At 38.6% G+C, this 27,610-nt stretch overlaps 4 protein-coding genes and 1 long non-coding RNA gene across 11 annotated transcripts in view; 4 read left to right on the forward strand and 1 right to left on the reverse strand.

Annotated features, from left to right (window-relative positions):
- Positions 1-521: 521 nt before the first annotated feature.
- Positions 522-3,354, forward strand: LOC122412918 (microtubule-associated proteins 1A/1B light chain 3A-like). The gene is made up of 4 exons (XM_043422908.1): positions 522-936; positions 1,022-1,184; positions 1,261-1,450; positions 1,947-3,354. The coding sequence occupies exons 1-4, from the start codon at positions 894-896 to the stop codon at positions 1,959-1,961; spliced, it is 411 nt and encodes a 136-aa protein (XP_043278843.1). The 5' UTR covers positions 522-893; the 3' UTR covers positions 1,962-3,354.
- A 1,011-nt stretch (positions 3,355-4,365) lies between these two features.
- Positions 4,366-13,095, forward strand: LOC122412916 (Hormone-receptor-like in 78). 4 transcript variants are annotated; one of them, XM_043422904.1, is made up of 8 exons: positions 4,366-4,669; positions 7,972-8,112; positions 8,625-8,786; positions 8,859-9,123; positions 9,295-9,569; positions 9,931-10,127; positions 10,262-10,539; positions 10,918-13,095. In XM_043422904.1, exons 2-8 carry the CDS (start codon positions 7,978-7,980, stop codon positions 11,178-11,180), a joined length of 1,575 nt encoding a protein of 524 aa, XP_043278839.1. In that variant the 5' UTR covers positions 4,366-4,669; positions 7,972-7,977; the 3' UTR covers positions 11,181-13,095. The 4 variants fall into 4 exon arrangements, with proteins under 4 accessions (XP_043278839.1, XP_043278842.1, XP_043278841.1 ...); XM_043422906.1 differs by having other exon boundaries at positions 4,367-4,669; positions 9,310-9,569; XM_043422905.1 differs by lacking the exon at positions 4,366-4,669 and adding an exon at positions 4,990-5,009.
- Positions 7,202-25,521, reverse strand: LOC122412919 (uncharacterized). Its single transcript, XR_006261454.1, has 3 exons — positions 25,414-25,521; positions 7,592-7,739; positions 7,202-7,443 (listed from the first exon to the last, which is right to left on the reverse strand). It is a non-coding gene; the product is annotated as an uncharacterized lncRNA (long non-coding RNA).
- Positions 13,243-24,072, forward strand: LOC122412915 (uncharacterized). The gene is made up of 18 exons (XM_043422903.1): positions 13,243-13,393; positions 13,551-13,725; positions 14,223-14,446; positions 14,554-14,759; positions 15,146-15,432; positions 15,628-15,737; positions 15,875-16,094; positions 16,432-17,010; positions 17,096-17,308; positions 17,391-17,624; positions 17,818-19,199; positions 19,420-20,272; positions 20,521-20,741; positions 20,915-21,653; positions 22,180-22,430; positions 22,550-22,763; positions 22,895-22,974; positions 23,755-24,072. The coding sequence occupies exons 1-18, from the start codon at positions 13,370-13,372 to the stop codon at positions 23,905-23,907; spliced, it is 6,165 nt and encodes a 2,054-aa protein (XP_043278838.1). The 5' UTR covers positions 13,243-13,369; the 3' UTR covers positions 23,908-24,072.
- A 130-nt stretch (positions 25,522-25,651) lies between the features above and the next one.
- Positions 25,652-27,610, forward strand: part of LOC122413580 (Ca[2+]-channel protein alpha[[1]] subunit T) — a 42,070-nt gene continuing 40,111 nt past the window's right edge. For all 4 annotated transcript variants that reach the window (XM_043424019.1, XM_043424018.1, XM_043424020.1 and 1 more), the window contains exon 1: positions 25,652-26,666. In XM_043424019.1, coding sequence (XP_043279954.1) covers positions 26,200-26,666 — 467 coding nt within the window. In that variant the 5' untranslated portion in view covers positions 25,652-26,199. The remainder of the gene's footprint in view (positions 26,667-27,610) is intronic.

The following is a 27,610-nucleotide window of genomic DNA, read 5'->3' on the forward strand; positions in this document are numbered from 1 at the left end:
TTTTCAAAATTTTTCACATTATTAAATCTGTACTGAATATGATTGCATATTGTATAAAAATAGAACATCGTAACGTCGAGGATGATTTATACGTCTTTCTGATCTGGCTACAAATCACGACATTATTCGATGTATCGTTATTCCCGTGTTTATACACGGGCCTGACCTTATGGTCAGGAAAAAAATAAACACAGAACATCTGATTGCTGTCAAACGAATGACGATCCTAACCTACTTTTGGAAATGTAAACAAAATCCATTTCGTCACACGTAATTCGAGTTTTTCAGGTTTCTATTGTAAACTAATTGATCAATAACTGCAACTAAAGTACTTGATCCATGTGCTTGAAATATGTGTAAATTTTTCTATAAATCATTAGGGATTCATGAAATTCTAATTTCTCTTACTCGGTAATTGTACTCAACTTCGATTAGTCGACACTAGGTATCGCATATTGCATACGAAATTCGCTCGAAGCAGAAAAAAAAACATAAACCCCCACTCCATTCCCACCGCGGTATTAGAGGGGCAAAAGAGAATCTTTGGTGAAACGCAGGAGTGATTCTCTAATGCGCGTAAACTTTTCTAGTGTTCGTTTAGATTTAGCTTCGTCGAGTTCTTAAATTCTATCAACAATCGTCGACTGTAGTGCAATTAAATAATAACGTTCGGTAGTCTCGTTTTGTTGGGGTGAAAAAATCAATCAGCTGATCTGACGTAGCGCTACTCGCAAACGACAGAGACAAATTCGCGACTTTTTTGCCACCACTTAGAAACGATTACGTTGCTGATATCATTGTCAAAAGCCAACTACGACTCTGTGACAAACGAAATATTTCTACGTCGCAGAAAATAAAGGGATACTTGTTTCGAACGGATTCAATCCGTCGAGATGAGCGTGCCTCACAAATCCTTCAAGGAAAAGCGGACTTTTGGTAAGACAACTGTTATAGACGAAGAAAGAGGAGGTGGAAAATTTTGTCCTCTTTTTCAATACTTTGTTGTTATATCTCCATAAAGCTCAACGTATCGCCGATGTGGAATTAATACGACAACAGCATCCCAACAAAATTCCCATAATAGTGGAACGTTATTACGGAGAGAAACAATTACCTCTTTTGGATAAATCCAAATTTCTCGTTCCTGATCACCTGACAGTTGCTGAACTCATCAAAATAATAAGGCATTTATTTTTATCTCCCTTCTGGTCGCCAGAAATGAGGCCAATATTTACTGTTCTTTTTTATTGATTAAAACAGACGCAGATTACAACTTCACCCTACACAGGCCTTCTTTGTCCTTGTAAATCAACGGAGTATGGCCAGTGGAAGTACTACAATGGCTCAGCTTTATCAACAAGAAAAAGATGCTGATGGCTTCCTTTATATGGTATTTGCCAGCCAGGAAGTCTTTGGTGAAGATTTTCCAAATCAACCATCCTACTTGAGGGTAAGCAAATTTCATAGATATTGTTTCAGCTTAATTTTTTGCATGGCTTTCAATGTTCAGTAACTTTAACAATGAAGTATTTTAATCAGTAAGTTATGATGTTAACAAAGAACGCTTCATTTTTTTATATTATATGTCGACGATATAGAATCGGTGTCATTGGCATGCATTCAAAATCGCTAAATTTTTTCATGTCATATATTTTTAACATGTCAGCTTCTGCTTGAGATGCCCATTCTTTCTCCGTGTTTGGACATACACTCAAATTAATTTGATTTATTTTTGGTATGTTTTTTGTTCAAACTTCATTTTTCGAAGCCGCAATTCGTTGTTAACTGTCTTTTTTTTTCTATTCTATAATGCATTCTTAGGTGTTATCGTTTATTTGCAATTGCACAATTAAGAGAGAATCGATTTCTCAAACGTTACATTTTAGGGTGTATATATAATAGTAAGTTACTTGAGTAAATGTTTTAATTGCATACAATATTTCCAGACCACCCTTAAGTGAAGAGTGGGAGTACCAAACGTTTGGGGTGCATCTTGATAAGGATCTGAAGCTTACCACAAAATTTCGCTAGTTGGCTGCGTGTTTGTCGAAAGTACCCCGACGTTGAAATGGCAAAGATGGAATAAGCAAATTATTTATATGACTCAACGATCATTGTCAGATCGAATTGTATAAGAAAAAAAATGGAGAGAGAGAGAGAGAGAGAGAGCTACGCACTCTGGAGACAATTGATTGCAGGATGAAGAATAAGATTTGCAACTTCGAGAGTAAATTTGAAAATAAATAATGCCCGAGTTGAATATCGTTAGATCGTAGAATAATTTAGAAAAGACAGTTGGAGGGTGAAAATTCTTGACCATCGTACGATATATTAATACAAGGAACAATATCATTTCGACCGAAAATTTAAGTATTCTAAAGGGGATCGATGTAATTTTCGCTCGTACAGGACACGTGTAATCAGAAAATTCTTGGCACCAAGACTTTTCGAATATATAAGTTACTGATGAAACGATAAAATGGAAGAGAATAATAAAATAGCAGAAATCGACGAATGAACAAGTCGCGTGTCTTCATGTACAAATATTTTTCACTGAATCACAAAAATGGGACAAGCTTGCAATTCAATGTGGTTGACACGTGCCTTTGCAAGTGAATTTGCAAAAGCACTTTCGTATTCGTTTAAACTAATGTGAACGATGGGGCTCTTCACTCGAGGATGTTATACGACGTGGATGAATATTTAATAAAAAAAAAAAGCACATCTGCTTAGCAAATCATTTGCGATAATAATCAATAGTTAAGTGTAACGTATGTGTAATCCTCGCCAGTTTAACGAGTTGATATATGTTACGTGAATATATAATCATAATCGCGATGAAAGTGGAAGAGGTCCAATTCATGAAAATATTTAAATATCTATCATGTTTATGTACATACTTATAATATCGGCGGAGAATATGTGTTTTTTTCATTAAAAAGAAAAATTAAAAGTATGAGTACCTTATTTTTAATATTTCCGAGTGTTTGTACAAATTTTCAACGAAGATAAAATGTAGGATGATTTTTTTTCCATTTCTAATGATCTTGCATAACACGAGAAAAATGGTGACATAATTAAAAACTTAAGACATTTTAAAAATCCAAAATTATTTCTGTACTGAAAAAAAAAATTCAACCACATCGATTTATGAAAGAATACAAGGGACTAGAAATATAAATTCTATTAAATTTCCTTGTATTGAGCTATACTTGTTTCCGCTCATAAACCCTATAGTTTTATTGCTAGGGAGCCTTTCTTTCGAGGAACAGTAGCAATTGCGGTGTATTACGGTAATAGAAAGTTGAAATTATTGTGCTTTTTATTTGAAGAAATAAATATGAAAAGTCAATATTCGATGGTAACTAGTAATTTCGTAGTCATTATTCCTTGGTGGGTTGTTAAATTTAGCAGGTTACGAGCAAACTCCTTTTTTTTCTAGAAAATGGTCGTAAACTTTTACTGTGCGTCGTGACCCTTGGCTGGCACAATTTCTCAAATTGAGACATTCGAGAATTCACGGAATTCGACCTACTCACTCGCGTTTGAGCTGTCACTATTTTTGTCTGTAAATTAAATAATAATTTGGAACTGAAGCAATATTCTAAAAACTACAGAGTCGAGCCTATTGTTTGGAAAGGAAAGTTTACTTTTTTGACGCTTGGCGTGCAACAACCGTCCTCCGAGTTTGTGAGGATAGTACAACGTACAACGTACAACTGTCGAGGGTCAAAAAAACAATGGTACCCGCCAGGATTTGATCACTTTTCACTTCGATCGAAAAAGTAATTCTAATGTCACGGAGAACTCATAAAAATGTACAACGAAAATAAAATCTATAGATACATTGAACACGCGACCACTTGAGATATTGCTCGCGATCGCATTCTATGAAAATATTCCATAGAATATTTAAATATCGTATGAAAAAGACCCATACTTGAATATTCAAGGTGATTTTTGTGAAAGGAAGAACGAACAGAAAATAGAAGGGAAAAGAAAGAGAAAGTTCATAGGAAAAAGGAAATGACAGCGACCAGGTATCTTGTTCATGTTTTCAAATTACATTGTCAATGCGGTACGTCGTGTGTTGGCTAAAGTAGTTCGTGAAAAACATTGTTTATCGATTATTCGGGGAAGGAGGTTTTGTAAATGTTCATTTATTCTTGAAGGTCACATATATTTTTTATTTTCATATGGCAACGAGAGTTGTCGAAGATTCGAAGTATAGGTTTGTATGTAAACTCGCGGGTTGCAGGTTTCGAGGAATGTATACAGATATGTATGTATATACTTGTTGCATAGCGCGAGTTGGAGTGTGGGGGCGTTGAGGTGGCAGCACGGTTGCACTCGCAGGCTGTTCTCCTTTGCCCCGCGAACAGTCGTACAGAGTCTGGCTCAGGCGATGCTCGTGCACCTCTGTCCACCTTAGCAATCTGCTTAGCTAGGCGCACAAAACACTCTTCGAGCGCGCTTGCAGTCGCCGCTGCTGCTCTCCACGAATACGTACACACCCACACTCTAACAAAATATATAACAGTGCGTGTGTACAGATAAACTTTCGGTGATACGTGTGCGCGTGTGCTCCTTGGTGACTGTTTTGTGGCGGCGCGGTGTGGGGCTCAGCGAGCTCGTTCCAAATCTGTACGGAGAAGGGGATAATGCTGAGGTAAAAAAAAAGTTCAACAAAAAAACGTGTGCTAAGGTTAAAAAGGGTTACGAACTTGGGAGGCCGGAACAGATTGGGCTGGTGTGTGACTCGTCCGTATACAATTTTTCCAACTTTGATAACGCGTGTAGATATCGCTTCTCTCTCTCTTCCTCTCACGAGTTGTATTCGCGAGATACCTTCTCTCTCTCTCTATCGCTCAGGTACTATCGACATTCCATCGGTATCTCACCTCGGCGAGTTTCAAGTTTTTTGTGATCGTGTTTCCTCGAGTTTGAGAGCAAAGAGGCTAAAAGTTCAAGCGGTCTTAACACGTTATATATACATATTGTATATATTGGTGAGTCGAATATTGATGGGTATATATTTTAGCGTCGTGCCGTATACGCCCAGCGTCGCGATTATCTTTTATATATACGTAGATACATGATGTGTGCGGTCGTGCGTGTGTATATACACATTCTGCATGATCCAGACGGTCAACGGAAACTTCATCCCCGATATAATAGTGTCGAAGCTGATTTTTTCAAAAATCTGTAGAGCTCGCAGTCGTGAATGGGAGCGTGAACCTGTTTAGATTTTGCCGATTCGCTGTGACCGCTGTGACTATTTATAAATGGGTAACCGATTTTTTACCTATCTCGGAAATATACCACGTCCATCGAGTGGAGTACATCGCCGAGAGCATATGCGCCAGGTTCATTACCTATGGTTATTCCATCTCTCGTCGAGTATACATCTGGGAGCGACAAAAGTCGTCGAACCTATTTTAAGCACGCTCATGAATCACACGTACACAGATCGAGGCTTTGCACGAGCATGTATACATGCCCCTCCGCCACTGCGCTCGTCTTCCGTTTGGTTTATCACGATGAAAAATCCCAACGTGTTCTCAACTAAATGCTGTGTTTCGTCAAATCAGGATTCCTTTTCATCACCGAATATTTTCGGATCTGTAGTGTTTGGTTAGTCGTGAATCTCTGATTTCCTTTTGTATACGGTCTCGGCAGGTCAGAGCACCTGTTTCAATACACACTCGTCTCTGGCAAGTTTATATGTAACAAAACAGTTGCGCCATAGAAGAATTTGGGCAATGCTCAATCGCGGCGCCAGTATCGCGCCGATCGCAATGGCCGCTGGAAAAATTGACGTTTGTTGATAAATCTCAAATAAAAAATTCGAAACTACAACGAAGTTCGAGTATCGCAAAAGAAATATCGATCGATCGAGCAACGTCTATGCACGTTGAGTTCTTCCAGCATTCGGTCCGCACCGTAAAAAATTAATTATCAGGCAGCCATCTTGTTTAGTTGAAATTTCGTCATCAAGCTCGCATATACACAAACTCTTGCCCACATCTCAGCGTACAACTGCTGAAACCCGTGGGTTTGGAAACGAAAGAACGAAAAGATAAATAAAAAGGAAATAAGAGTAGAAGGGGAGAAATGTGGAACGTGATTCTCTCTGTGCGCTGACCTTGCGCGACTCTGCCGATAAGTCATCGGCCTTGCGCGAACTCTGCACACTACACAAAAATATGTCTTTATATAATCTTTAAAAATTTTACATCTTCGTACATACAAATCCAAGTACATACGCCTGTATATATCATATTATATATCAAAGCGGACAAGAACGAGGCAGGCGCAAGGTGTGAAGAGTCTCGAGAACGCATCTCCGACACGCACTCTGCGCGATACACTGCTTTCCAAATGAAAGAAAGGTGACCTGCGATCGCGTTGTGTGGAGACTCGCAGCGGCAGGCTCGGGCACCAGTACGGACCCACCTTACGCATTTTTTTACACAATAACTCCGGTCTATATACACATATTTATTTCCACGAGAGAAAAAGAGAGACCGTGCCGAGGAGAATGGGCCGATGGCCAGTGGCCCGTGGCCTGGCCGTGGCTCTCTTGGCCGCGTTCACGTTCACCTGTCTCAGGTAGCCGAGCCTCTGTACGAACGTCGTACACTAGCCCCTGTCGCTACACTTTATAGGTAGAGCGTTACTATACTCGCGTTTCAAAACAATTCGAATCGTGACGAGTCTCGTTCGAAGGCTTCAACTCGCCTCTTACCCCACCTGTTCCTTCGCATATCCTGCCTGCCTGCCTGCACACTCGTGCACACTGTCCCTCGCCATCCATTGTATACACGCCTGTATACGCCTAACTCTCGTCATCTCGCACGTATACGGACCAATCGTGCATTTTTAATCCCACTTGTATCGCTGCATCTGTTACGTCCGCCACGAGGATAATCGTTATATTTTGATTAATTTTTTTTTCATGCGTTCAATTTCGATAAAAATCTTAGGCTTTATTTTTATTTTGTTGCCGTTTTTTTTTTTTAAATAAGAACTTAATCCGTGGTTGCTTATCAGGTTTATGAATTTCTGCAAATTTTTTAACATCGCTCACTTGCAAATACGTGAATTTGAATGCATTTTGGGTACTGACGATTTTATTACAATTGAAACCTTATTAATAATTGAGTCGCCACGTAAATTACACTCAATTCGTTTTGTTCAGTTTTTTTTTTTTTTTTTTTTTTTTTTTTAATAATTATGAGCGTTCTTTCTGGAATGTCTATTGGTTGATACGAAACGTTCAATTGTCTCGTTGACTTCGAATACAGTGGAATGTAGCTGATGAATCGAATCAATAAAAACTTAAACGCACAAGCGTTTCTCGTGCATTTTAGTCTCGCGGTTTTACTTTTCAATGTCTCCGGGATTTGAATCGATGATTTCTTTCGTTGAAATAATTTTTTTCTGAAAAAAATGAAAAATATTTATAAAAAAATCAGTTTGGCCAAGTTTCAATTGCGTCAGTAAAATTGATTTTCCTTCATTGTGGAAAATGTTTTTTTTTTTTTTTTTTTTTCAATGTATCATTCGATATTTCATCGTTTTATATTACTGAGTCGCGAATTTGTGTGTATCGACGGAGAATCAGGGCGAAACCGAGTTCACGTTGCGATGTTCGAATATACGGTAATATTAGAACGCATGCCGAGATCGTTGCTCCGTGACCTTTCATCGTGGTGGAGAGAACTTGCAACTCGGCTCTGAAAAAGAAAAAAAAAATTTGTCCGAGATTTTCCATTTTTTTTATTACATAACAGTGTTTTGGGGTTTTTTGTCTCGATGATAGAGAAAGAAAATACGATTGACTTGATAATTTAACGAAAAGAAATAAATTTTTCATAGTGAAAAATCAAACTTTTGAATTTTTGAAGCTTTTTTTCTGTTCTCTGTGGTGGAATGCGATAATAATGATTTTGATTTTACTTTATTTAGGACGCAATGGACAGAGAACATCGGGACGAGAGGGAGCAAGAAAATTATATGGAAAGCGATGTAGAAGGAAAGGGTGAAAAGGAATTTCGTCGTACGCCAATGCATCCTGATATGGAACACGTGGGTGATATAGACTGCGAGGTAAAAAGCTACTTGAATCCTAAGAAAAAATAAAAGAGCAATTCAGAAAATACGTAAACGTAAAAAACAAGAATTTGTAGGTTTCGTTGATCACTGCTGCGATTGTAAGCAGGAAGATTTTTATTCTTTCAATATTTTAAACAAAACTCATAATTTTGAAACGTGCCTGTAAGCTGACTGAAGAATTAAGTACTTTGCGATGGCTGTTCTCAGTGTGGCATTTGTTTAATGTTTGAAATTTTCGAAAAGAAAGGTATCGAGAAATAAGGCCTGAAAGCACATTTTCTTTAGCCTGCTATGATACGAACGAAGTGCTTTGTTAAAACAACTAAAAGCTGTTTGGTTAAATAATATTATTTAGAAAATGTGAAGTTCATGCAATAAACCGATTGCAAGAAAAATACCTCGAAAGTTTTGTCATGCAGTTTTATTAAATTCGTAACGAATAGAAAGAAAGCTTTGCTCGGTCTTGAAATATTCTTTTTTCTCAAGTTTCATATATAATTTCTTAGAGAGACAACGAACGAGAGCAACGTCCAAATAACTCAGAAAGTCTACAAGAGCAAGATAGAGTAGAGTACAAATTGGGTCGAGATTTTCGTAATTTGAGTCATAATCCAACGATGGTTCACTTGCATACGGGTATAGAGCACCTGAGTAACGCCGAAGTGGAGGTAATTGTTATTCCTCGAACAATCTAAATAATTCAATGGTTTTTCTCAGTTAAATAATTATTTTTGTTAAAGGTAAAACTGGCGAGAGACGTACGAGGTTCGCTGGGACTTGGACTGTCACTGGAACTGTGCGTGGTTTGCGGTGATCGAGCAAGTGGGAGACATTACGGAGCCATAAGTTGCGAGGGATGCAAGGGTTTCTTCAAGCGAAGCATTCGGAAACAACTCGGTTACCAGTGCAGGGGTAGCAAGAGCTGCGAGGTCACGAAACACCATAGAAATCGCTGTCAATATTGCCGACTGCAAAAGTGTCTGGCAATGGGAATGCGCAGCGACTGTGAGTCTATTTATTCATCATTTTCAAGACGCGCACTGTGCGCGATCGGAAAAAAATAAATAAAATTAATAAATAATCATAAACAATGAAAATGTGGCGAGATAAACGTTTCGAGTCTTTCCCAAACGGTTCTTCGCCGAGGATCCGAGGGATATAATAAACATGAGCAAGCTTGGGGCGTTGCAGCGGTCCAGCACGAGAGGAAACCGGTCTTGGGGGAATCCGTTGGAGCCAACAAAATGGGCAATCGTGGAACCAAAGTTAAACCGGAACCCCAACAACCTACGACCGAACATTCGCAACCTCCACCCACGTGGGAACAACCGGAGAGTCCCAGCATCGAGGAACAGAGCAGTGACAGCGATCTCAGCGATGCTCTCACTCTTGCTCGGGATCGACTCTTCATATCTCACGCACTCGATAGCATAGTTAAACTCATCGGTGACGTAAGCATCTTTTTATACGCTCGATACTTTCACTGTTTTTCTCCATCGTTTCGTCTTTTTTCTTATGAAAATAAAACTTTTTGCTGCAGAAGGCTCGTATTAAAAATAAACTCAAGTTCGATTCTTACTTCTACTTACTCCAGTCGAAATATTTTTGTTACTTTCTCGCTTCATTCGGTTTACGTATTCAAAAGCGCGACTTGAAACAATTGATACCGTATCATGTGCAAAACATATTCATTGAGTTGCATTTTATTGTTGATGTCAAGTATCGTAAATGGAAGGTGTTGCAAATCTCCGATCGTGACTTTTTAAAAAATGAAAAATTATTCATTCGAATGATTTTCTTCAATTTCAACAGAGTGTTAACGGATCAGCCGAACCGGAAGAAGAATGGACGGGACAACTGTTATTCGAAAGGCACACGACTTTTGAGCTCCGAGCTCCCAGTCCAGCCCCCGCATATCTTTCGATACATTACATTTGTGAGAGTGCTGCAAGATTATTGTTTCTCTCGGTTCATTGGGCCAGAGGAATACCCGCCTTTCAAGCTTTACCGTAAGGTTTTTCTCTTTCAATGCTGCGCTTTTTATTGAACTCTATTTCTGTTACACTTCCGAGAACAAAGATATTATTCTATGTTGAGAGCCAAATTTAATTCACACGCAAATTGTTTATTTGTCTTCTTTCAGGTCCGATGTACAAACGACTCTGGTGCGAAGCTCTTGGGGTCAGTTGTTCACCCTTGGTTTGGCGCAATGCGCCTACACCCTCTCGTTGCCCAGTATTCTAACGTCCATTATAAATCATTTGCAAGCGAGTATCGCCCAAGAAAAAATTACCGCCACTAAAGTCAAATCGATAACGGAACACATATGTCGATTGCAAGACTGTGTCAGCTCGTTGCACAAACTTCAAGTTGACTCAATGGAATACGCTTATTTGAAAGCTCTCACGCTTTTCAGTTCCGGTGAGTTGTAAACCCCGTTCAGCTTGGATTTTAGACCGCATTTATTATGTTTGAAATGATCTAGAACGTTGCATGATTCTTTTTATTATCAAAAAGCATTGCTTGATTGATAAAATTCAATAAACAGAGTGGCAGAGTGGCTCTCAAACGTGTACACTGTTAAAACGGTTCAATAAACAGCAAAAGTTTATGAGACTCTAATTTTGTAGTTCATCAGACTTCTTGCAATGAGGTCCTCCTCCCTTCGGCACTATTTTATCTCGAATAGTTGAAATGCATATCGAGAAAATCTCTCGAAGCACGAGATAGAAACTTGTTGATAATCTGTGAACGCGTTTTTTTCGCCTTATCATAATCTTGAATTTGTTTGCTTATTAGACAACGTATTGGCTGACTCTTGGCGAAAAAAGGTCGAAGTATTACAAGAGGCAGCGTGGAACGAGTTGCAGCAACGCGTCGGTTCGGAACGATTACCACGATTACTTCTGAGACTGGCGCCCCTACGATCGATAAATCCTCGAGTATTGGAGGATCTTTTTTTCGCAGGCCTCATCGGCAGGGTGAGCGTCGCAAGTGTCGTACCCTATATCCTCAGTATGCAAGACTGCAAAGCTGAAACCGCCGAGAACCAAATGGCCTGACGACGAACCCCGTCCTCTCTCCTAGTTTATCGTTAGGCAAAAACAAACGACCGCCGCATCTCTCTATTTCTTTTTTATTTGTTTTAAATGCCTCTGTTTCCAAGCTGCGGAGAGAGTTGGAAAATCGTTACTTAAATTAAACTTAATGTATTACGAGTATTTCGATATTTTAGACGGGCGTTTACTTAATTCGAGCAATTACGATTTTATGATTTACCGCTGTTGTATTCTTTCATTATTTTTTTTTTTCATTGTTTTTATACTTGATCCGCTGTTTTGAAGTGAACAAGCGAATTTTAGTATAAACGAAATGCTCGCGTGGTGCGATACGACAATAATAGCGTGATTCACGCTACACACGAAAATTTCTCAATTGCGCAAACGAATACTTGTATATATAAATATCGATATGGAGCATTACCAGCTCAATCAACGATGTCAATGACCTCTGGTGAATTGCAATCAACCCTTTTTCAACCGTATCGTTCGAATTCTCGAAGACTTGTAGCTGTAAGGGTTCTTTCAAAGTTCCTTTTCACTTATTTTTTTCGGAATTTGAAATTATTGGTAAAAATTTTGAAATTCATCGAAATTCCTGGACTTCGATCAGTTTCAGAATTTATTACAAAATTCGGAGATACTTTTTACGACGAAAGAATTAAATGATGGAAGAAATTGTTGAGAAGTGGCGTCATCGAATCGTTGATTCCGCTCGAAATATTATTCCATATATTCAAATTCCCAAGGCTGAGAAATTCGAGTCTCCGACCAAGAATTCTCGAGCTGCTCAATGTTATCGTACATTTTATATACCGACTATGTAATAGTGCGTTATGCTGTACCTAGTTTACGTATACACGCTAATTTGCATCTTCCACCGATACCAAAGGGTGACCGAGCAAAAGTACGAGTATAACGGACACGAGATGAGCTCTATTTTTCGAAATATATGTAACGCGGATTACGTTAAATATGGATACATATAAATATTGAACGACGCTGATTCAGCATGTTGGACGTAGGAGAAATAGTAAAAGAAATTTTTACGCGATAACGAGACGAGTTAATGGAGTATCGACAATATTATAAGTATTACATGAATATGCAATTTTTCAAAAACGTATTGAAAAAAAAACCAACAGTATCCGCGATTTCTTGCTACTAGAACTGTTTCTTGTTTGTTTGGTTCAGTAAATGTTCAGCAGTGAAGATCATTCTGATGCCTGATATGTTACGATTTTCAGAGATGTGAAAACGTTTCTGTTTTGATCGATCTTCGACAGTGATCAAAATTCTATTTTATTTTGTTTCATTTTTTTTTTTAATTTTGTCTAAATTACGAAAGTCCATTATATGTGGAAGACACTAGAAACAAACCTGATGAATATTGGGAATTTGCTGTTGCGAGAAATCTAAAAAAGTTTATTTTTTCACCGAATTTTTATGAAAATCTATAGTTTGAAATTTTTCGTACTCACTGATAATTGACTGGACCAATCGATAATTTTGACTAATGAAATGTATTTAAAAGATTGTATTTTTCAAACTCGCCACGTTTTCGGACACGTACGGATAAAGATATATTCGTAAATCGTTACTCTCATATTGAGAAATGTGATCGTATTGAGAACTGTACAGGTTGAAGATCGATGATTGTTACAAAGTACGCCGAAAACACACGTTCTGCGAGAGACGAATATTGCAACTGAGTGGGGGCAATATTATATATACATAGATAGTTGAGTAGGCATTATTCATGGGTAAATTGCAATGTACATATAGAAAAACAAACCGAGTGCCTGTTTCAGAGATTATAATAAAAAAAACTATTTATATATTTACGATAATACTTTTGTAATTGATGCTACACTATAGAAATGATGAAACTTAATAAAATTTAAGGGTAAAAGTTGAATTCAAGAGAATTCCTGATTCTCCAAACGAGCTACAATTTAAAGTACGCACTATCTTCATTCACACTCGTAAATACAATTTATTTTGTTTACATCTTGGCTAAATGTATTATGATGATTATAACGACGAGGCTCATTGTGGATTGCAGTATTTCGTGAACTTTCCATCGGTCAACAACCCTGGACGTTTGGCCACACCGTTTGGCACAGTTTGAATATGTCTCGGCCCACGATTAAGCACAAATAAACGACGAGTGAATAAAATAAGCTAGTATAATGCAGCTTCATCAAATATTTTCGGTGAGTATGACAGATTTAGCGTCATTTCGACATTTTATTCAGTTACTCGGAAGAGATTTTCAAGTTTGTCTGATATTGGAATTCTTATTAATGGGAGTACGCGAGCGGATCAATGCAATGCTTGGGTGTTTACTTTTTGAGCTTTTTTTTTTTACAGGAGACTCCACGGTACATCCTGAGCCTACTTTTTTGCTCAGCCTGCCTCGTTTCAGCTGATTTTCATGCGACCGAAAAAAACGTTCAGTTGAACGACCATCTTACTCGAAAATTGAGAGAAGCTAGAGTTTCTATTGCGAAGGAATTCAATAAAGTCGACGATGACAGTGAATCTGGTATAAAAATTGTAATTTTTCAAAAAAATTTCATCGAGCATAGGCGCTGAGCTTGAATTGTTACTCAATCGAAATTTTTTATTTTATCGATAAAGAGCTCATTTTCTTTCCGTTGCATAGAAATTCTTTTTCGCCAATTTGAAAAATTATTCAAGCCGGAGGAGGCGCTGAATATGATTTTTTTCTTGGCTCCGGTAAAACGATCTTTTCCGAAACTTGTACGCACAATATTTATGTTAGAATTTCCTATGTAAAGCCATTTTTGTCAAGAATATTCCTGAACGAAGAAATTGCGAGATTTTGGAATAAAATGTTAGAAAAAGATTTGCCTTCACTGAGCCGAGAAAATCATTGCAAAAATTTATATTTTTGACAAGTTTCCGACTTAGGAATGCAAAACATTGAGAATAATTTTGCGATTCAAACTTGTGAAAAAGATGATCTCTTGATCTGTTGTGATTTCATTGTATGATTAAAAAATTGTCAATAAACGACAGTCATTACGGTGTCGTACGACGTTGAATGGGAAAAAATTCGGAGTGACCTATTGAATTTCTCGGAACCACGATTGGTGTTCAGACTATTCGACAAAATGTTCATTTTGGAGGACAATCGTACACTTTCGGTCGTCGTCAAATCGGTGTCGAATGAAACCAGTTTTGTGGCTCTGTTACCAAATCCTTCTTTCTTACGTCAGAAGCAATCAATTAAACTGGTCAAGGTTTGTATTTTTAAAGAATTTCTAAATTTTTTAATGAAAGTGTGAAATCCACGGGTAATTAGAATTTTTTCCCCAAATTATCGATAATAGTACAAATAACATTGCAGAGTATCGTTTGGAAGTCGAGATTGTATCTGCTCGTGTGTGAAGAAGACGATTGCACTCTCTACATCGGGGAAAATGATTCTCAACTGGAACACGGACAGACATTGAACCACCCAGGAATGTTTGATGCTACTTTTTTTACAAGGGATAATCGACTCTATCTCCTCGTCACTCACGATAAAACCGTCGAATTTCTTGGATCATCAACGTAAGAACGATATTCAAAAACAATTTTCTCAGTTTGTTTGCATGAGTATGAATTCTAAAATCTCTTGAACTACTTGTGCAGAATATAAAATGTCGAATCAGTAATTATTGTTTTATTTGAATGTAAAAATCGAAAAAATGAAGACTTGCAAATTTAGAAATTGATTTTTATACTTAAATGGAAAATCGAGTCATTGGAAAATCCTTAAAAAAATGTCATCTCACTGAGAAAATTATTTGAGATTATTATCAGAAAGAGCGAATTTAAATTTCAACATGCTGACGCACTTGAGTGTTCTTCAAAATAATTTAAACATGAAGATTGTCGAAAGTTATTTATTTTGTATCGTGAATTTTATTTTTCTAAAAAATCCACTAAAAATTCAGCATATATCATTGGACCGGTACTTACATGGACATAATTCAACCGATCGAGACAGTCGGCGACGTTTTGGTAACAGTGTTCAACTACGGGAGATCGACGATCATAGTTTTCGGGCAACCTGCATCCGACGGGGGCTTGGAAATTTACGAGTACTATAAAAACAGGATCGAGAGAATTTCATATCTTCCAATAAATGGGCCAATCTCTGTAATTCATTATCATCACGACAGACTTGATTTTTTGCTGATTATAAACAAACAGGAAGCGAGCAGGGTTTATTGGTGGGATGGTTAGTGAATTTATCAATCAAAGCAGATTTCGATTTGTTTATATCCACATATTATCTTCAAGATTTATAAATTTTCTCTCTTAAATGCATCGAGTATCGAATATTGAATTAATAATTAAAAATTATGTATTCACTTGACAATAAGGTCACATTTACGTTCAATTATTTAAAAATGCATATTTTTTACTTTTTCAGGTGCAGGCAGAGAATTTCTACACTGGGTTGATATTTTGGATATTGTAACTCCGCACAAGGTGAAAGTTGCTCAACTCGATGACGATACGTTTTTTTTCGTCTCTTACGAGGTTTGTACATTCGAAAAAGTTCGTTTTATTTTCATAATCAGTAATTACAGAATTCAATTTCCTCAATATTTGATACAGTTTTTACAACGTTTCACAAGAAAAAAAATGTGTATAATTGATGGGCAATTATTCTTCAGAGCTCGGTCTGTTTGTACAAAGTGACGAGATCCAAGATCATGCGTTTGGATATTCTGGATTTCAAGATCACTGGTGAAAATGTCATCGACATGGAAATACGGATCGACGAGAAAGCGAAGCTGCTTACATTGATCGTCGTTACGTTCAATCCATCCCTGAATCAGTATCGCATCGAGCCGTGGAATCTTCACATAAGAAGGAATCGAAAAAATAAGGCTGGTTCGTGCTCTTCTTCGTTAAAGTGTTACTCATTTGCTCTCTATTTATTTTCGTTGTTTATTTTCCTTTCAAGAATAGAATTAAGAAAAATATCTCAATCATTTGTTTAGTTTATATGGAAATATTGTCATTTTCTCTAAAATTAGCCACGAGAAAAAATGATAAAAGTAGTTGAAAAAATATCGAGAAAAGTGGAGTTTGAAAATAAATCTATGAACAGAATCAGGAGGGTACAAAAATTAAGGGAAGAATTCAAGGAAATCCAAATATAATTTACTGGAATTTTCGAGCAATAGCTACGTACTGAATTGGTTTTTTATTTTCTTATTTCTTACAGATATACAAGGCGCGATCGATACGACTGAACAATGCTTATCTGCATTGTCCAGTAAGCTCAACGACAGAATGATTCATGTGGAGAATTTGACGCAAAATATTTGGCCCCAGCTCTTGAGTTCCGAAGCTGATATTGTGAACCCAGGAAATCTCGTCGTTCCAGAGCTCATCCTGGGCTCTTTGACCGGAGAAAATGCTATCAAAATCGGCTCGATCGAAATCGATACTGCGGGGAACGATACTGAACTGTTGCTACCGAACGAAATAAACGGAGCAGTGAAAACCACGTCGATTCTCGCTTCCAAGATTCTCAACGATTCTCTTCAAATGTTGAAGATTGACGGGAACAACACACTCACGGGTAACGTGGTCGTCGAAGGGGACTTGAAGTGCCGTGAGCTTCGTACAAGCTCTTTTCGCACGAGCAATTTCAACGGACAAGAAATCAATTTTGAAGATTTTTCGGCTGCGGCGATAACGGCAACGACCGATCAAACGTTCAACAACTCGAAACTCCGAGGAAAAAATGTCACTGTACGAAATTTGGAAATCGATCAATTGTGCGGAATTCCTCACGAATGTAGGCATTTTTATGTTCGATTTTTATGTTCAAAGCTCCCTTTCCTCGTGTCTAATGTACTATCCTCTGTTTCTTAATTATCCAGATTGGCTGCGAGCTGAAAACGAATCGAACAATATCTTCAACAGTCACAACTTGACTGACGTAACGATGGAAAACGACACAATAACAGTGGAAAGTAAACACGGAATTTTGACAGTTTCGTTACGCGATCTCGATTTACGTACACTCGATGACATTAACATTACGGATTTGTTCCATCATCTGTTTATTCCTGGTAAAACTCAGCGAATAAAAGGTATCAAAGATGTCGGAATTTTCAATCGATGATAAGGGCAATGTTCTCGTACTGATCGATTAATTTTTCTACATTCTTTCAGGTAATATTCTGCAAAAATATGGTAGCTGGAATACCATAAGTGTTGCGAACCTTGTAGCCGAAAATTTGAACGGGGTCGCAGCGGAGAATTTACTAACCATTGCCACCGATCAAAATATCACGGGCCATTTGTATGTTTCTGCAAGAATGCTGCTAAAAAATGTCGTAGCTAAGAGGATCAACGGTATCGATGTCGCGGACTTTGCTATGGTATCAAAAGAAAATCACTTCAAAGGTAGAATCTTTGTAAATGATCCAAATTTTATAGTCCACGCAGTCATTTCATTTTTACAAATCGTTCGGAAAACTTTAATCAAAGCAGAATTTCAAGCAAACTCTAATGACAGTTTATTAAAAAAAAAAGAAGAATCAAGGAAAAAATTCTAATAAAAATGATGAGAAATGTAGGTTTACGAAACCATTTTCAGGTGAGCTAACAGTGGCGAAGTTGAGAATATTGAATCACTTGGTAGTCGAGAACTCGGAAAAATTCACGTTGGATCCACCAGTTCAAGTTTACGACAGTGTCACAGTTTTGGGTAACGTGAGAGTAAAAAATATTGAATTTCAAAGCGGAGCAAAATCGTCTCTTTCTCCATTGTCAAAACTCAACAAACAATATTGGACGAAATCAACGAAGCAGAGGATAAAAAACCGTGTGATTTTCGACAAGGGTTTGCGAGTGGATGAACTGAAGGTTGATTTTTTGAACGATCTTGATCCGAACAAGGATATAATGATGACGAATACGTCAGAAATTTTCGCGCTATCTAATTCACTGGAATTTAAAAATCTAACGGTGAAACATTTTGTGCGTGTGCCTTTCGGAAACGACAATTCTTCATCAGCCATTTCGCCTCAAAGATTGTACGAAGACTCGCCGGATTCGCTCATAATCAACGAAGAAATTCGGATCGAACGATTGAGCGTCGCGACTTTGTTCATCGAGAACTTCAACGGTGTACCGGTTAACGATATTATGACTGGAAGTAATGGAATTCCAAAACCTTACGTTTATCGAGACCTGGATTCGGTGCAGAAGTTCGAAACTTTGACTGTGAAAGAGCGGTTAGAGGTAGAGGATTTGCATTTGATGTTCGTTCATGACAGTGATGGACCGAATAAGGACCAGGAAGCAACGGAAGGGAAAAGGGTCGATAATCGTTTTCCACGAAGGAACGAAAACTACACAATTCACAGTCTCAAGAGTGATAAATTGAATCTCGGAGATCTTGCTATAGATAATATTGCAGGAATGAGTATTCGCGACTTTATGAGCCATCGGAATAGTTGTTTTTTCGGAAGAAGCGATTACAGCTCGAGTCTTGACTTGGGAAATTGTTCATACCTGACCATCGAGGGTGATGCTTTGATCGAAGGAGATCTCGAAGTTTCGACAATCAATGGGAAAAAACTTGAAACTTACTTCGATGATTTGGTAACCGGAGATTTCCTGTTTGATTCTAACAACACGATTGTCCTGAAAAATCTTACAGTTCACAAAAACATGACGTTGAACGTCATCCAAGGTGTTCATTTTGATACATTGTACGAAAATATTTTATCAAAATCCCGAGCACAAAATTTGGGTAGCTCGAAAATTTCGTTCTCCCAAATATTCGTCGATGATTTGATCACTGAGAAGATAAATGATCGTTATACAAATGATTTGATTTACATTGATTCCTCCGAAATGAAGTTTGACGGAGACGTCGTCTTCAGCAACTTGAGCATATCTTCGTTGGATCCAGAATCGATGCCAAATATTCGTACGAAGTATCTCAATGGTTATTCGACGCTTAACAACGAGGTTATTCTAAAAACATTCAGTCCCTAATCATTTTTACGAATGCACGAGCCTCATTTTATTCCAACTTTCATTCATTCCTTTATCAAATGTAGAAATGATAAAATACTGAATTATTCAGAAGAAACTTTCTTCAAAAACATACATTTTACTCCACTGTATTGTAAATTCGGTTGACAAATGTCGTTGATATTCACGTCTGATGAATACGTTCACGTTGCAGCTATCCGAAAAACTGGGCACCATATCGCCGCAGTGTATTGCCAGCTTGAGAGTCCGTGGGAGCGTATTTTGGAGGGGAGATGTCACTGGAAACTCGACAAATTTATCAAAGTTCGAAACGATTGCGAGGTACTCTTTGCTTCGAAATAAAGAATCGGCCGTCGTGATTGATACGAATGGAACAGAAAGTACGGTCATCAAGAGCACCGAAGGAGTTTTTGTTACTTGGATGAGGTCAAAGGTGAACGGAACGTTCAGAGATGAACGTGGTGACGGTAAAATTGACGTCGAGAACATTCTTCGAGATTCTGTCCTCGACGTCTCGTCGCCGTCTGGACAACCAAGTGACATTCAAATTGGAGGGAAAAAAATTTTCAAAAAAGATCTCAAAATCGCTCGTTTAACGGTACTCGAGGATATTGATATTAAGAGACTCAATAGTTGGAGTATCGATGATTTAAACTCGTCGATTGTTCTAGTGGATTTGTCCAAGAATGACAATGTTTTTCCCACGATGAATATGAGTGTGACTTTTCGAAACAGCGTCTCGGTCAGAAAGCTCGTGATCCACGCTAACAGAAAAGGCCCCAAAGTCGCTTCGAATTCTTTGCTCATTCATGGCTTACCAATCGATGGAATTTTCACTCTGAGTGACACTCAGGATTACGATAAAGTTTTGCCCGACTCAACGTACTTTGAACATCTCGTCGTACTTGACAAAGCTCGGGTCAAATATCTCGATTCAGTAGATTTCGATGATTTTGCACGCAACCGAGTTAGCTTGAGTTCGGATTCGAAAATCCCCATCGTCATTCATGGGAATATACAATTCAATGGAATCGTTCGAGTCTCTGGTGAGTTTATTAAAAATCAACCTTTCCATTCACTGGCTACAAAGAAATGGTTAAGGTGGAAAACAAATTTTTCAAAAAGAAGGATTCTTTCATTGGCCTGTTAGTGAAAAATTTTGAAGCCAGGAAATTTTATTCGAGGGTTCGCATTTAAGGGAATAGAGACGTTGAAAATTTTGTTGCTTTTATAAAAGAAGGTTTTTATCTTTAACTAAGTTTTCAAAAAGTAAACTGTTATGTATATTTTGTAGGAAATGCATCAATCGGTGTAATCAATGGTATCGTGCCGTCCGATCTCGTTCTGAATGGATCATCAGAAAATCAAATAATCGCTGGCAACAAAACGCTTATTTCCGGAGACCTTGTGATCCAAGGAGAGGCCTGGGCGTCTCAAGTAGCCGGAATAAACTTAACAGAAGCATATAACAACGCTGTTCTGAATAAAGATCAAGTCGAAATATTCGGTGATATTGTGAGCATCGTTTGTTCTTCACGCTTTCATTTCGATTCAAAATATTTTAAATTGATCCAAGTAACAAAGAGAATTTTACAAAAAATGATTCTTTTGTCGGGTAATCAGCTTGCTGTTGATCGTGTACGTTCATTTTTAAACATTTTCATTTTACGAATTGGTCTTTTTCGCAGATTTTTGAATCGGACGTCGAAAGGTCACCAGCCAAGCTGGAATCGGACAGTTCAACGGCCGTAATTTCCGGTGGGAACATAGAAGTTTCCGGAGGATTTGTAAATGGAATTTCCCTCAAAAATGTATTTTCGAGTCAAGATACGATGCAGGAGAATTTTCTGCTCGAGCTTGGAAGGCATAAGAGCGAGCTTGAGGCTCGGATCGCTCGAATCTCGAAGGTTCATTTGCCTGAGATTTTCTTTTACTTCGAGGAGGAAAATCATTTAGCAATAAGCGAGGCGGCAAATGTCGAACGAGTCCGGGTCACCAAATTACAGGAATCGAGTATATTGAGCTTGTACACAAACGAATTAGGAAATAACTGTGGACTGGCGAACGAGTGCTTCTGTCGCAGACAATACGTCGCCGAGCTAACCGGACCAGGCGACGATTGCCGAAGCTGGAAAGTTCATGGGCCTCGTGTTTTTTACCATTTTCGTGATCCGAGTGGTGCGTTCGCAATAAACGTAGCAACGACCACGGTCTCGAGAGACAAACGCTGCACTCTGTTCAGCAGCAATTCGGATCGTAATGAATCAACGATTACCGAATTTACGACGATATCGTGGTTGAAACATGAACGAGAGCATCTCTTTCTACACCGCCAGTCCTCGGCAAACACTTCCGAACCGAAACTAATTGAAAACGACCTCAAAATTTACGGCTACGTGAGCGATACCGCAGTCTTCACCCAAAATGGTTTGTTGATTTTCAATTTCTAAAGAATTTTTAAAACATCGAAAATTCTCCGCATTTCGCTAGAAATTTCGTCACACCTCTAAGCGTCGTGAAGCAGGAAAGAAACAGTCCCATTTTTCAACTTTTCCGATTCAAGTAACCGATTGAATTTTTGGGATTTTTCGTTTAAATTAAAATTTGTATTAACTCGATGAACAACTCCTTTAAGACATGGCTAGAAAAGGCACCTTTTTGCTGCGATATTTTTATAGAAAAAAGGAAAAAGATTTGGCTACGGGATCGTATCGCTGTTGGTGATTCAAATGGACGTTTGTAACATTTTCGCGATCGCACTGACGTCGTGAAAAAGTTGCCATTGAGCAATCTAGTTTATGTTTAATGTTCACTGAATGAACATGTGAAAACACGGTGACGTGCCTGTGGATTTATTTCAACGCTATACGATTCAAGATTCAAAGCAAGAGTGATTTATTTTCGAAAATATATATTTTCTAGATTTTAATACCGTTTTCCTGTGTTTCAACAGATGCGATATATATCGTGTTAGCGATATATTACGATCCAATTAAATCGAGTCATAAAACAAATTCCTTTGTTTATGTCCTCGATCTTGCAACAAACGCATTAAAACTGCTTCAGTATATACCGACGAGTTACGCAGTTGGCGTTGAAGTTTTTCAAATACCGAACAAAGGTCATCACATATTTTTCTCGAGTTATGCCGATGGAAAAGCAACAGAGTCACAACTCTACAGGCTCGAGACACACTCGTCTGAGGTAGGGAAAATAACAGTAAAATATAAATTTCCCATCGTGTGTGTACGACTCTAGAAATGTCTGGTTCATGTAAAAAAGGGAAAAACAATCATTAAACATCTTTTATCTCGTTCAAACAGTTCCGGCTACTGAGAAGTTTTCCGAGCGGTGGTAATCGACATGCCAAAAGTGTTTCACGACACAAAGAAGAATTCCTTTTTCTTGACGATGTTGCAACGACGTCGATGAATGTCTATCGTTACGATACGAAATGGGACAATTTTCATCTTCATCAAAACATTTTTTACGATTCCATGGCCCCTGTTACCTCAATCGAGACCTTTTATACTGGTGGTAAGTAAGAAAATAAGTAAAGAAATTCAAGTCTCCTCATCAATCGAATTTTATGAATTTTGTTGTTTTATTTTCGAATTTGTAATAATTCGTGTGCAACGGAATGAATTGCATTTATCATTTTTTTTCAGAATTCCGGTCCGGTCAAGTGTACGTCATCGTAGTGACAGAACGCGATCAATTTTTCGTCTACGAATACACGTTCATGAGCGTACGTAGAATAATGAGCGAATATTTTCCTTTGAAGTTGGTGCACTCGGAACTTTTATTTTTAGTCCTGTTCGCTGATTGGATTGTAGTGGCCTTTCGATGAGAAACCTTTCCATTCGCAATCAGTGAACAGAATCAAGATTCAACTTTGAAACGTTGGAGAGAATATTCCTCGAACGTTTCATCCACTTCCCGCACTCGATCCGCTTTCTTGGCGAACCCACATTTATATTTGATCCCATTACTCATAATTTTTCATCGCTTGAAAAAAATTAGAAGGTCCATGAAGATTTATTTTTCATTCAAGGTCACGAGTTTTTCCTATTCTCCACCCTGCAGTTTTTCGAGGTCACGAGTCGTGCAATTTATTCATTACAGCTCCCGACGTATCTGCATTGATTAACAGAAAATTCTTTGACCTTCCTAAACTCATTTTCACCGAAAAAAAGTTACAAAATCCTCACTGGGTCGTTGAAAACACCGGTCAAAATGTACTATCGAAGAGTCTTTTCCAGATGGCTCATTTTATGAAGCAATTTATTGAGAATTTCGGCCTAAGAACGCTCTTAAAAAATTCAAGTGACTATAAATACTTGAGCAAAATTTTTCCAACTACTCTTAGCTGAGGGAATAGAATCTCCCAAAAAAGTGAGTCGACACAGCTAAACAATCCCAGAAGCAGAGGTTTTCAAGCTTTCCCAATAAACCAATCGAACGATCATTATTTATTTATTGTAGATTGAAAACGAACATGCAAATAATTCTCGGTTTTTCCTTACAGAGATTTCAGCTGATCGTAAAGAAAAAAATCGATGGAATTCTATCGATGGTGCCGTTCGACGTCGCAGATCGGCGATACGTATTCGTTGGAAGCGACTCGAACAGTACGGTTTTGAGAATCGTCGAGCAAGGCAATGGACGAAAGATGGAATAGAGCGAAGAAAAAAACGTGTCGTACGCGTAACCGTTTTCTTGTTATTGTTAAAACCTTAATATCGTTGCTTATGTTATTTTTTTTTCAACTTTTATTTATTTATAAAATGTAACCGTGAACTGTCTTGCATCTCAGGCACTCAATAAAATTTTGTAACGACTTTCAGAGCAGTTTATGAGCCAATAGAAAATGTAGGATTTAGCATCGGCAGTGGAGTGGAAAAAGCAGTTGGTTGAGCTATAATTAATCCTTCTCTTATATACCGCCGAGCTCCATGCTCGTATACATCTGTATACGCTTTTGTGGCCGAGTGTGCGTTGCTTGTAAAAGCATTTCCAAAGGGTGCGAGAGCATCCGAGTAGTTATGGCGGTGTTGTATATAAATACGTTCATTGCACGTACGGATTTTTGAGGCGTCGACTTAAATAGAACACCACATGCGTACATTCTCGTACTTAGACATTTTCATCGCTTCGATGTCTCGGTATCGGGCTCACCGTAACTCGGGGAATTCCAGTACACCCTGGACAACTAAATCAAACTTTGATTACATAAATTTTGATTTATAGTGATTTTGTTACCGGGGCAATGCTACAACTACGGTTCAATAGTTTTCCAACGTTGATCGCGCACTTCCCCATTCCATCGATGCTTTTCTATTTTGTTAGTACGTGATTTTTTGCAAAATTGCTCTGAGCATAGACAACGATTTAGACAGGACAAGTTTTTAGGGTAACGTTGTACGTGGAGGGGATTTTTAAAGATATTTTCACTTTGATAAGGTGCTGGGAGAAATCGCTCTTCTAAATAATGCAGTATGAGATAAGTTTTGTTTTTAATACTTTTCGGGGATATTTTTGAGTTGAAAATTTGAGACGTGTGCGCACTTCCGGTCTAGGAAACGAATTGCTAAGAAATTTAGTCAACCACCAGAGTTTTGGTCACTACTTATCGCAGATTTTTCACACTTTCGTGCGGGCCATTGACCCAGATGTAAATTAACCGGAAACTTGAAGAAATCTCACACTTTTTCAGCGTTCGTTTTTTATTGGTGCGTCCATTTTTTAAGATGACCGAACAATGATTATACTTTTGAGTCTAGATCAATGCGAGGACTATCTAAAAATATTTATTTGATTCTATCAATAAATCGACGAAGAATGACGGAGTCTGCGGGATATTAGTGAACAACAATGGGGTTGGTTGTCGTCTATAACGTTCTCAAGAGTGTGTGAAAAAAGTGATTACTAACGACATCAATACTTGATGAAATTATATTTTCAGGCTTCCGCGTTCGTGACCGGAAGAACAGTTCGGAGATACGGTTTTGACAGTTGTTTTTTAAATTTTTAGCCAACACGAACACTCAGTCAAAATGTTATCACTGTTGAAGGAATTTTCGAAGATTTTTTTTCTTTATTTCACCGCAACTTTTTCGAGTCTTATGCAAAAGCAACGAATGAAAGTTGTAATGAAAATGTCTCTTGAATTTCGTCAACGTCTTACCTCAAAGATATCGCGCACCGCCCAACAAACTTTTGTCATTGCGTGCCAGTGTATTGTTATGATATTTTCTAGAGATTTCATGGAGTCCAGTAAATCAGGCATTTTAAGGGGTAACTGTAGCTCCCTCCTCCGTAGTGAGATCCGCGAGGGTGTTGAAGACGCGGCGCGTGCGCGGCATCGTAGCCGAGGGGAAAATTCGACGTTTTATCTCCACGGTTTTCAGTCACCACCGGTCAAGGTGCTACTCGAGCGGTTCCTCCGAGCGGCGGCGAGTTGTCTCGCGAAAAAATACTCGTGAACGCGTTCTCGTGATGTATTCCACCCTCGAGAGTGCGGGGATAAGTATATTTATAATAAATTTCGGTAAATTATTAGGAGAAATAGTAGAATAAATAAAAGAAGAGAAAGTATTTGAATTAGTCAAAGAAGGTAGAGAGATAAAAGTCGAAAAATTGTGATCGTCGGGTGTATCGAACGAATCGGGTCGTCCCTGGACCAAAAAATAATCTCGTCGAAAGCGTGGCTTTCCAGCTGGAAGTATTGTGGTCGATTCTGTGCTAGCTTTTCGGAAGGATGAAACGTTGGTCAAAGTTCACTTGCAAAAGGCCAAAGCACAATGAAATTTTTCGTTCCTAACCTTCCCACGATTCCCATTAACGAATGGCTTTCGTCGTCCTAACGATGTGGAAGTGACTGTGAAAAAATCTCGCCCCGAGGCTCAACGAATACCCGCAAAATATTTCCGTCAGTTCAGCACGAGCTGAGAAAAAAGTAAAAACTTTCAAAATGTCATTGCACTATTATCGCAGCGGATATCGATATCGTTCGGCATCGAGCACAGGAAGTGGCAATCCTGGCAGTCAGCTCCAGGCCTCGGACAGCGATGTCGCGGAATTGAGCGAGCTGGACGACGACGACGAGGACGATGAGGACGACGAGGAGCGAGGCGAACATCGACGACATCGCCGAGCACGAGGCGGGGAACGACGATCGAGCTATTCCAGAAGATCGAAACGACACGATCACCAGGATTATGGGCGCGAAAGAAACGACGATGAAAACGACGAGGACGATGACGACGAACCTGACAATGACGACGAAGAGGACGACGACGACGACGACGAGGAAGACGAGGAGGAGGAAGAGGAGGAAGGCGACGAGCTTCCCTATCCCGGCTTCGTTCCTATCGCCCTTCGATACCTGGACCAAACTACGAGACCGCGCAACTGGTGTCTCGCTCTCATCACCAATCCATATCCTTTTTCTGCTCTCTTTCGTTTCACATTTTTTTGCTACTCACGACCATCGAGTATGAGGTCAACCGGGATCGAATCCGGAGTTAATCATCCTAGCGTGTGACGTTTTTCACTCTCGATTCGAACCTTAAATATTTTCATTGAACAAGTTACTCTAAATTCAAATCTCAAATAATTGTAGATTCTGACGAGGTCAACCCCGAGTACTTGGAAGAAACAAGGTCAATGCTTGGAATTATTTCGGGTTGAACTTGGAGCGAATCGGTGAAGTTCGAGTGAGTCATTTGAGCGAGTTGAATTTTGTCTGCTACGTTATTCGATTTTTTATTCATTTCGTTTCATTTGATTTATTTATTTGAGCAAATCGAGATTCGCGTTCGGCTTGATCGTCTTTCACAGTGAACTCCCAACGCATGTGACGAATTAATGGAGCATTTTTTGCAACGATAGAAACTACGTCGATGGAGAAAGACCGGCGAGTGGTCGAATAGAAAATAAGGATTTTAAATCAATTCGTTCCCTTCGCTTCGTTCGTATTATGGAAAATTTTACACGCAGCTAAACTGAAAATGGGACTGTCGAGAGGGATGGAAAAAGTTTTCATTTTATGGTGAATTATTCACAGTGTATGAGACTTTCACAGCATTTTTTATCGTCCCTTTCGTCCTTCGTCACATATACACTGAAGTATAGCTCGTTAAAGGTTAAGCGAACGTAAAACCTAGGAATATTCAGGCCGTAGAACGTCCTGACCCCTTTCTACGTAATTGACGTTCGTTCCATTTCCACAATCTCGCTTTTTCTCCTTCTTTCGATTGAAAATATAAGGCTCGAGCAATTGCAAACCAGAGAATTCATACTCCCGAACATTTCAGTGCTGCGAACTGATATTTTCAATTGTCCTTTCCCCCGCATCGGTATATTCGCGCGCGTTCTCGCAT

This window comes from Venturia canescens, chromosome 7 (genome assembly GCF_019457755.1).
Source record: "Venturia canescens isolate UGA chromosome 7, ASM1945775v1, whole genome shotgun sequence".
NCBI classification, from domain to species: domain Eukaryota; kingdom Metazoa; phylum Arthropoda; class Insecta; order Hymenoptera; family Ichneumonidae; genus Venturia; species Venturia canescens.

Bases quoted from the DNA above. Each gene is read 5' to 3' on its own strand.
- LOC122412916 (XM_043422904.1), top strand. From the start codon at position 7,978: ATGGACAGAGAACATCGGGACGAGAGGGAGCAAGAAAATTATATGGAA. The intron at 8,787-8,858 runs GTAATTGTTATT...TTTTTGTTAAAG, and splicing joins TGAGTAACGCCGAAGTGGAG to GTAAAACTGGCGAGAGACGT. The intron at 9,124-9,294 runs GTGAGTCTATTT...AACATGAGCAAG, and splicing joins AATGGGAATGCGCAGCGACT to CTTGGGGCGTTGCAGCGGTC.
- LOC122412915 (XM_043422903.1), top strand. From the start codon at position 13,370: ATGCAGCTTCATCAAATATTTTCG. The intron at 15,433-15,627 runs GTTAGTGAATTT...TTACTTTTTCAG, and splicing joins CAGGGTTTATTGGTGGGATG to GTGCAGGCAGAGAATTTCTA. The intron at 15,738-15,874 runs GTTTGTACATTC...ATTATTCTTCAG, and splicing joins TTTTTTTCGTCTCTTACGAG to AGCTCGGTCTGTTTGTACAA.
- LOC122412918 (XM_043422908.1), top strand. From the start codon at position 894: ATGAGCGTGCCTCACAAATCCTTCAAGGAAAAGCGGACTTTTG. The intron at 937-1,021 runs GTAAGACAACTG...ATCTCCATAAAG, and splicing joins CAAGGAAAAGCGGACTTTTG to CTCAACGTATCGCCGATGTG. The intron at 1,185-1,260 runs GCATTTATTTTT...TGATTAAAACAG, and splicing joins GAACTCATCAAAATAATAAG to ACGCAGATTACAACTTCACC.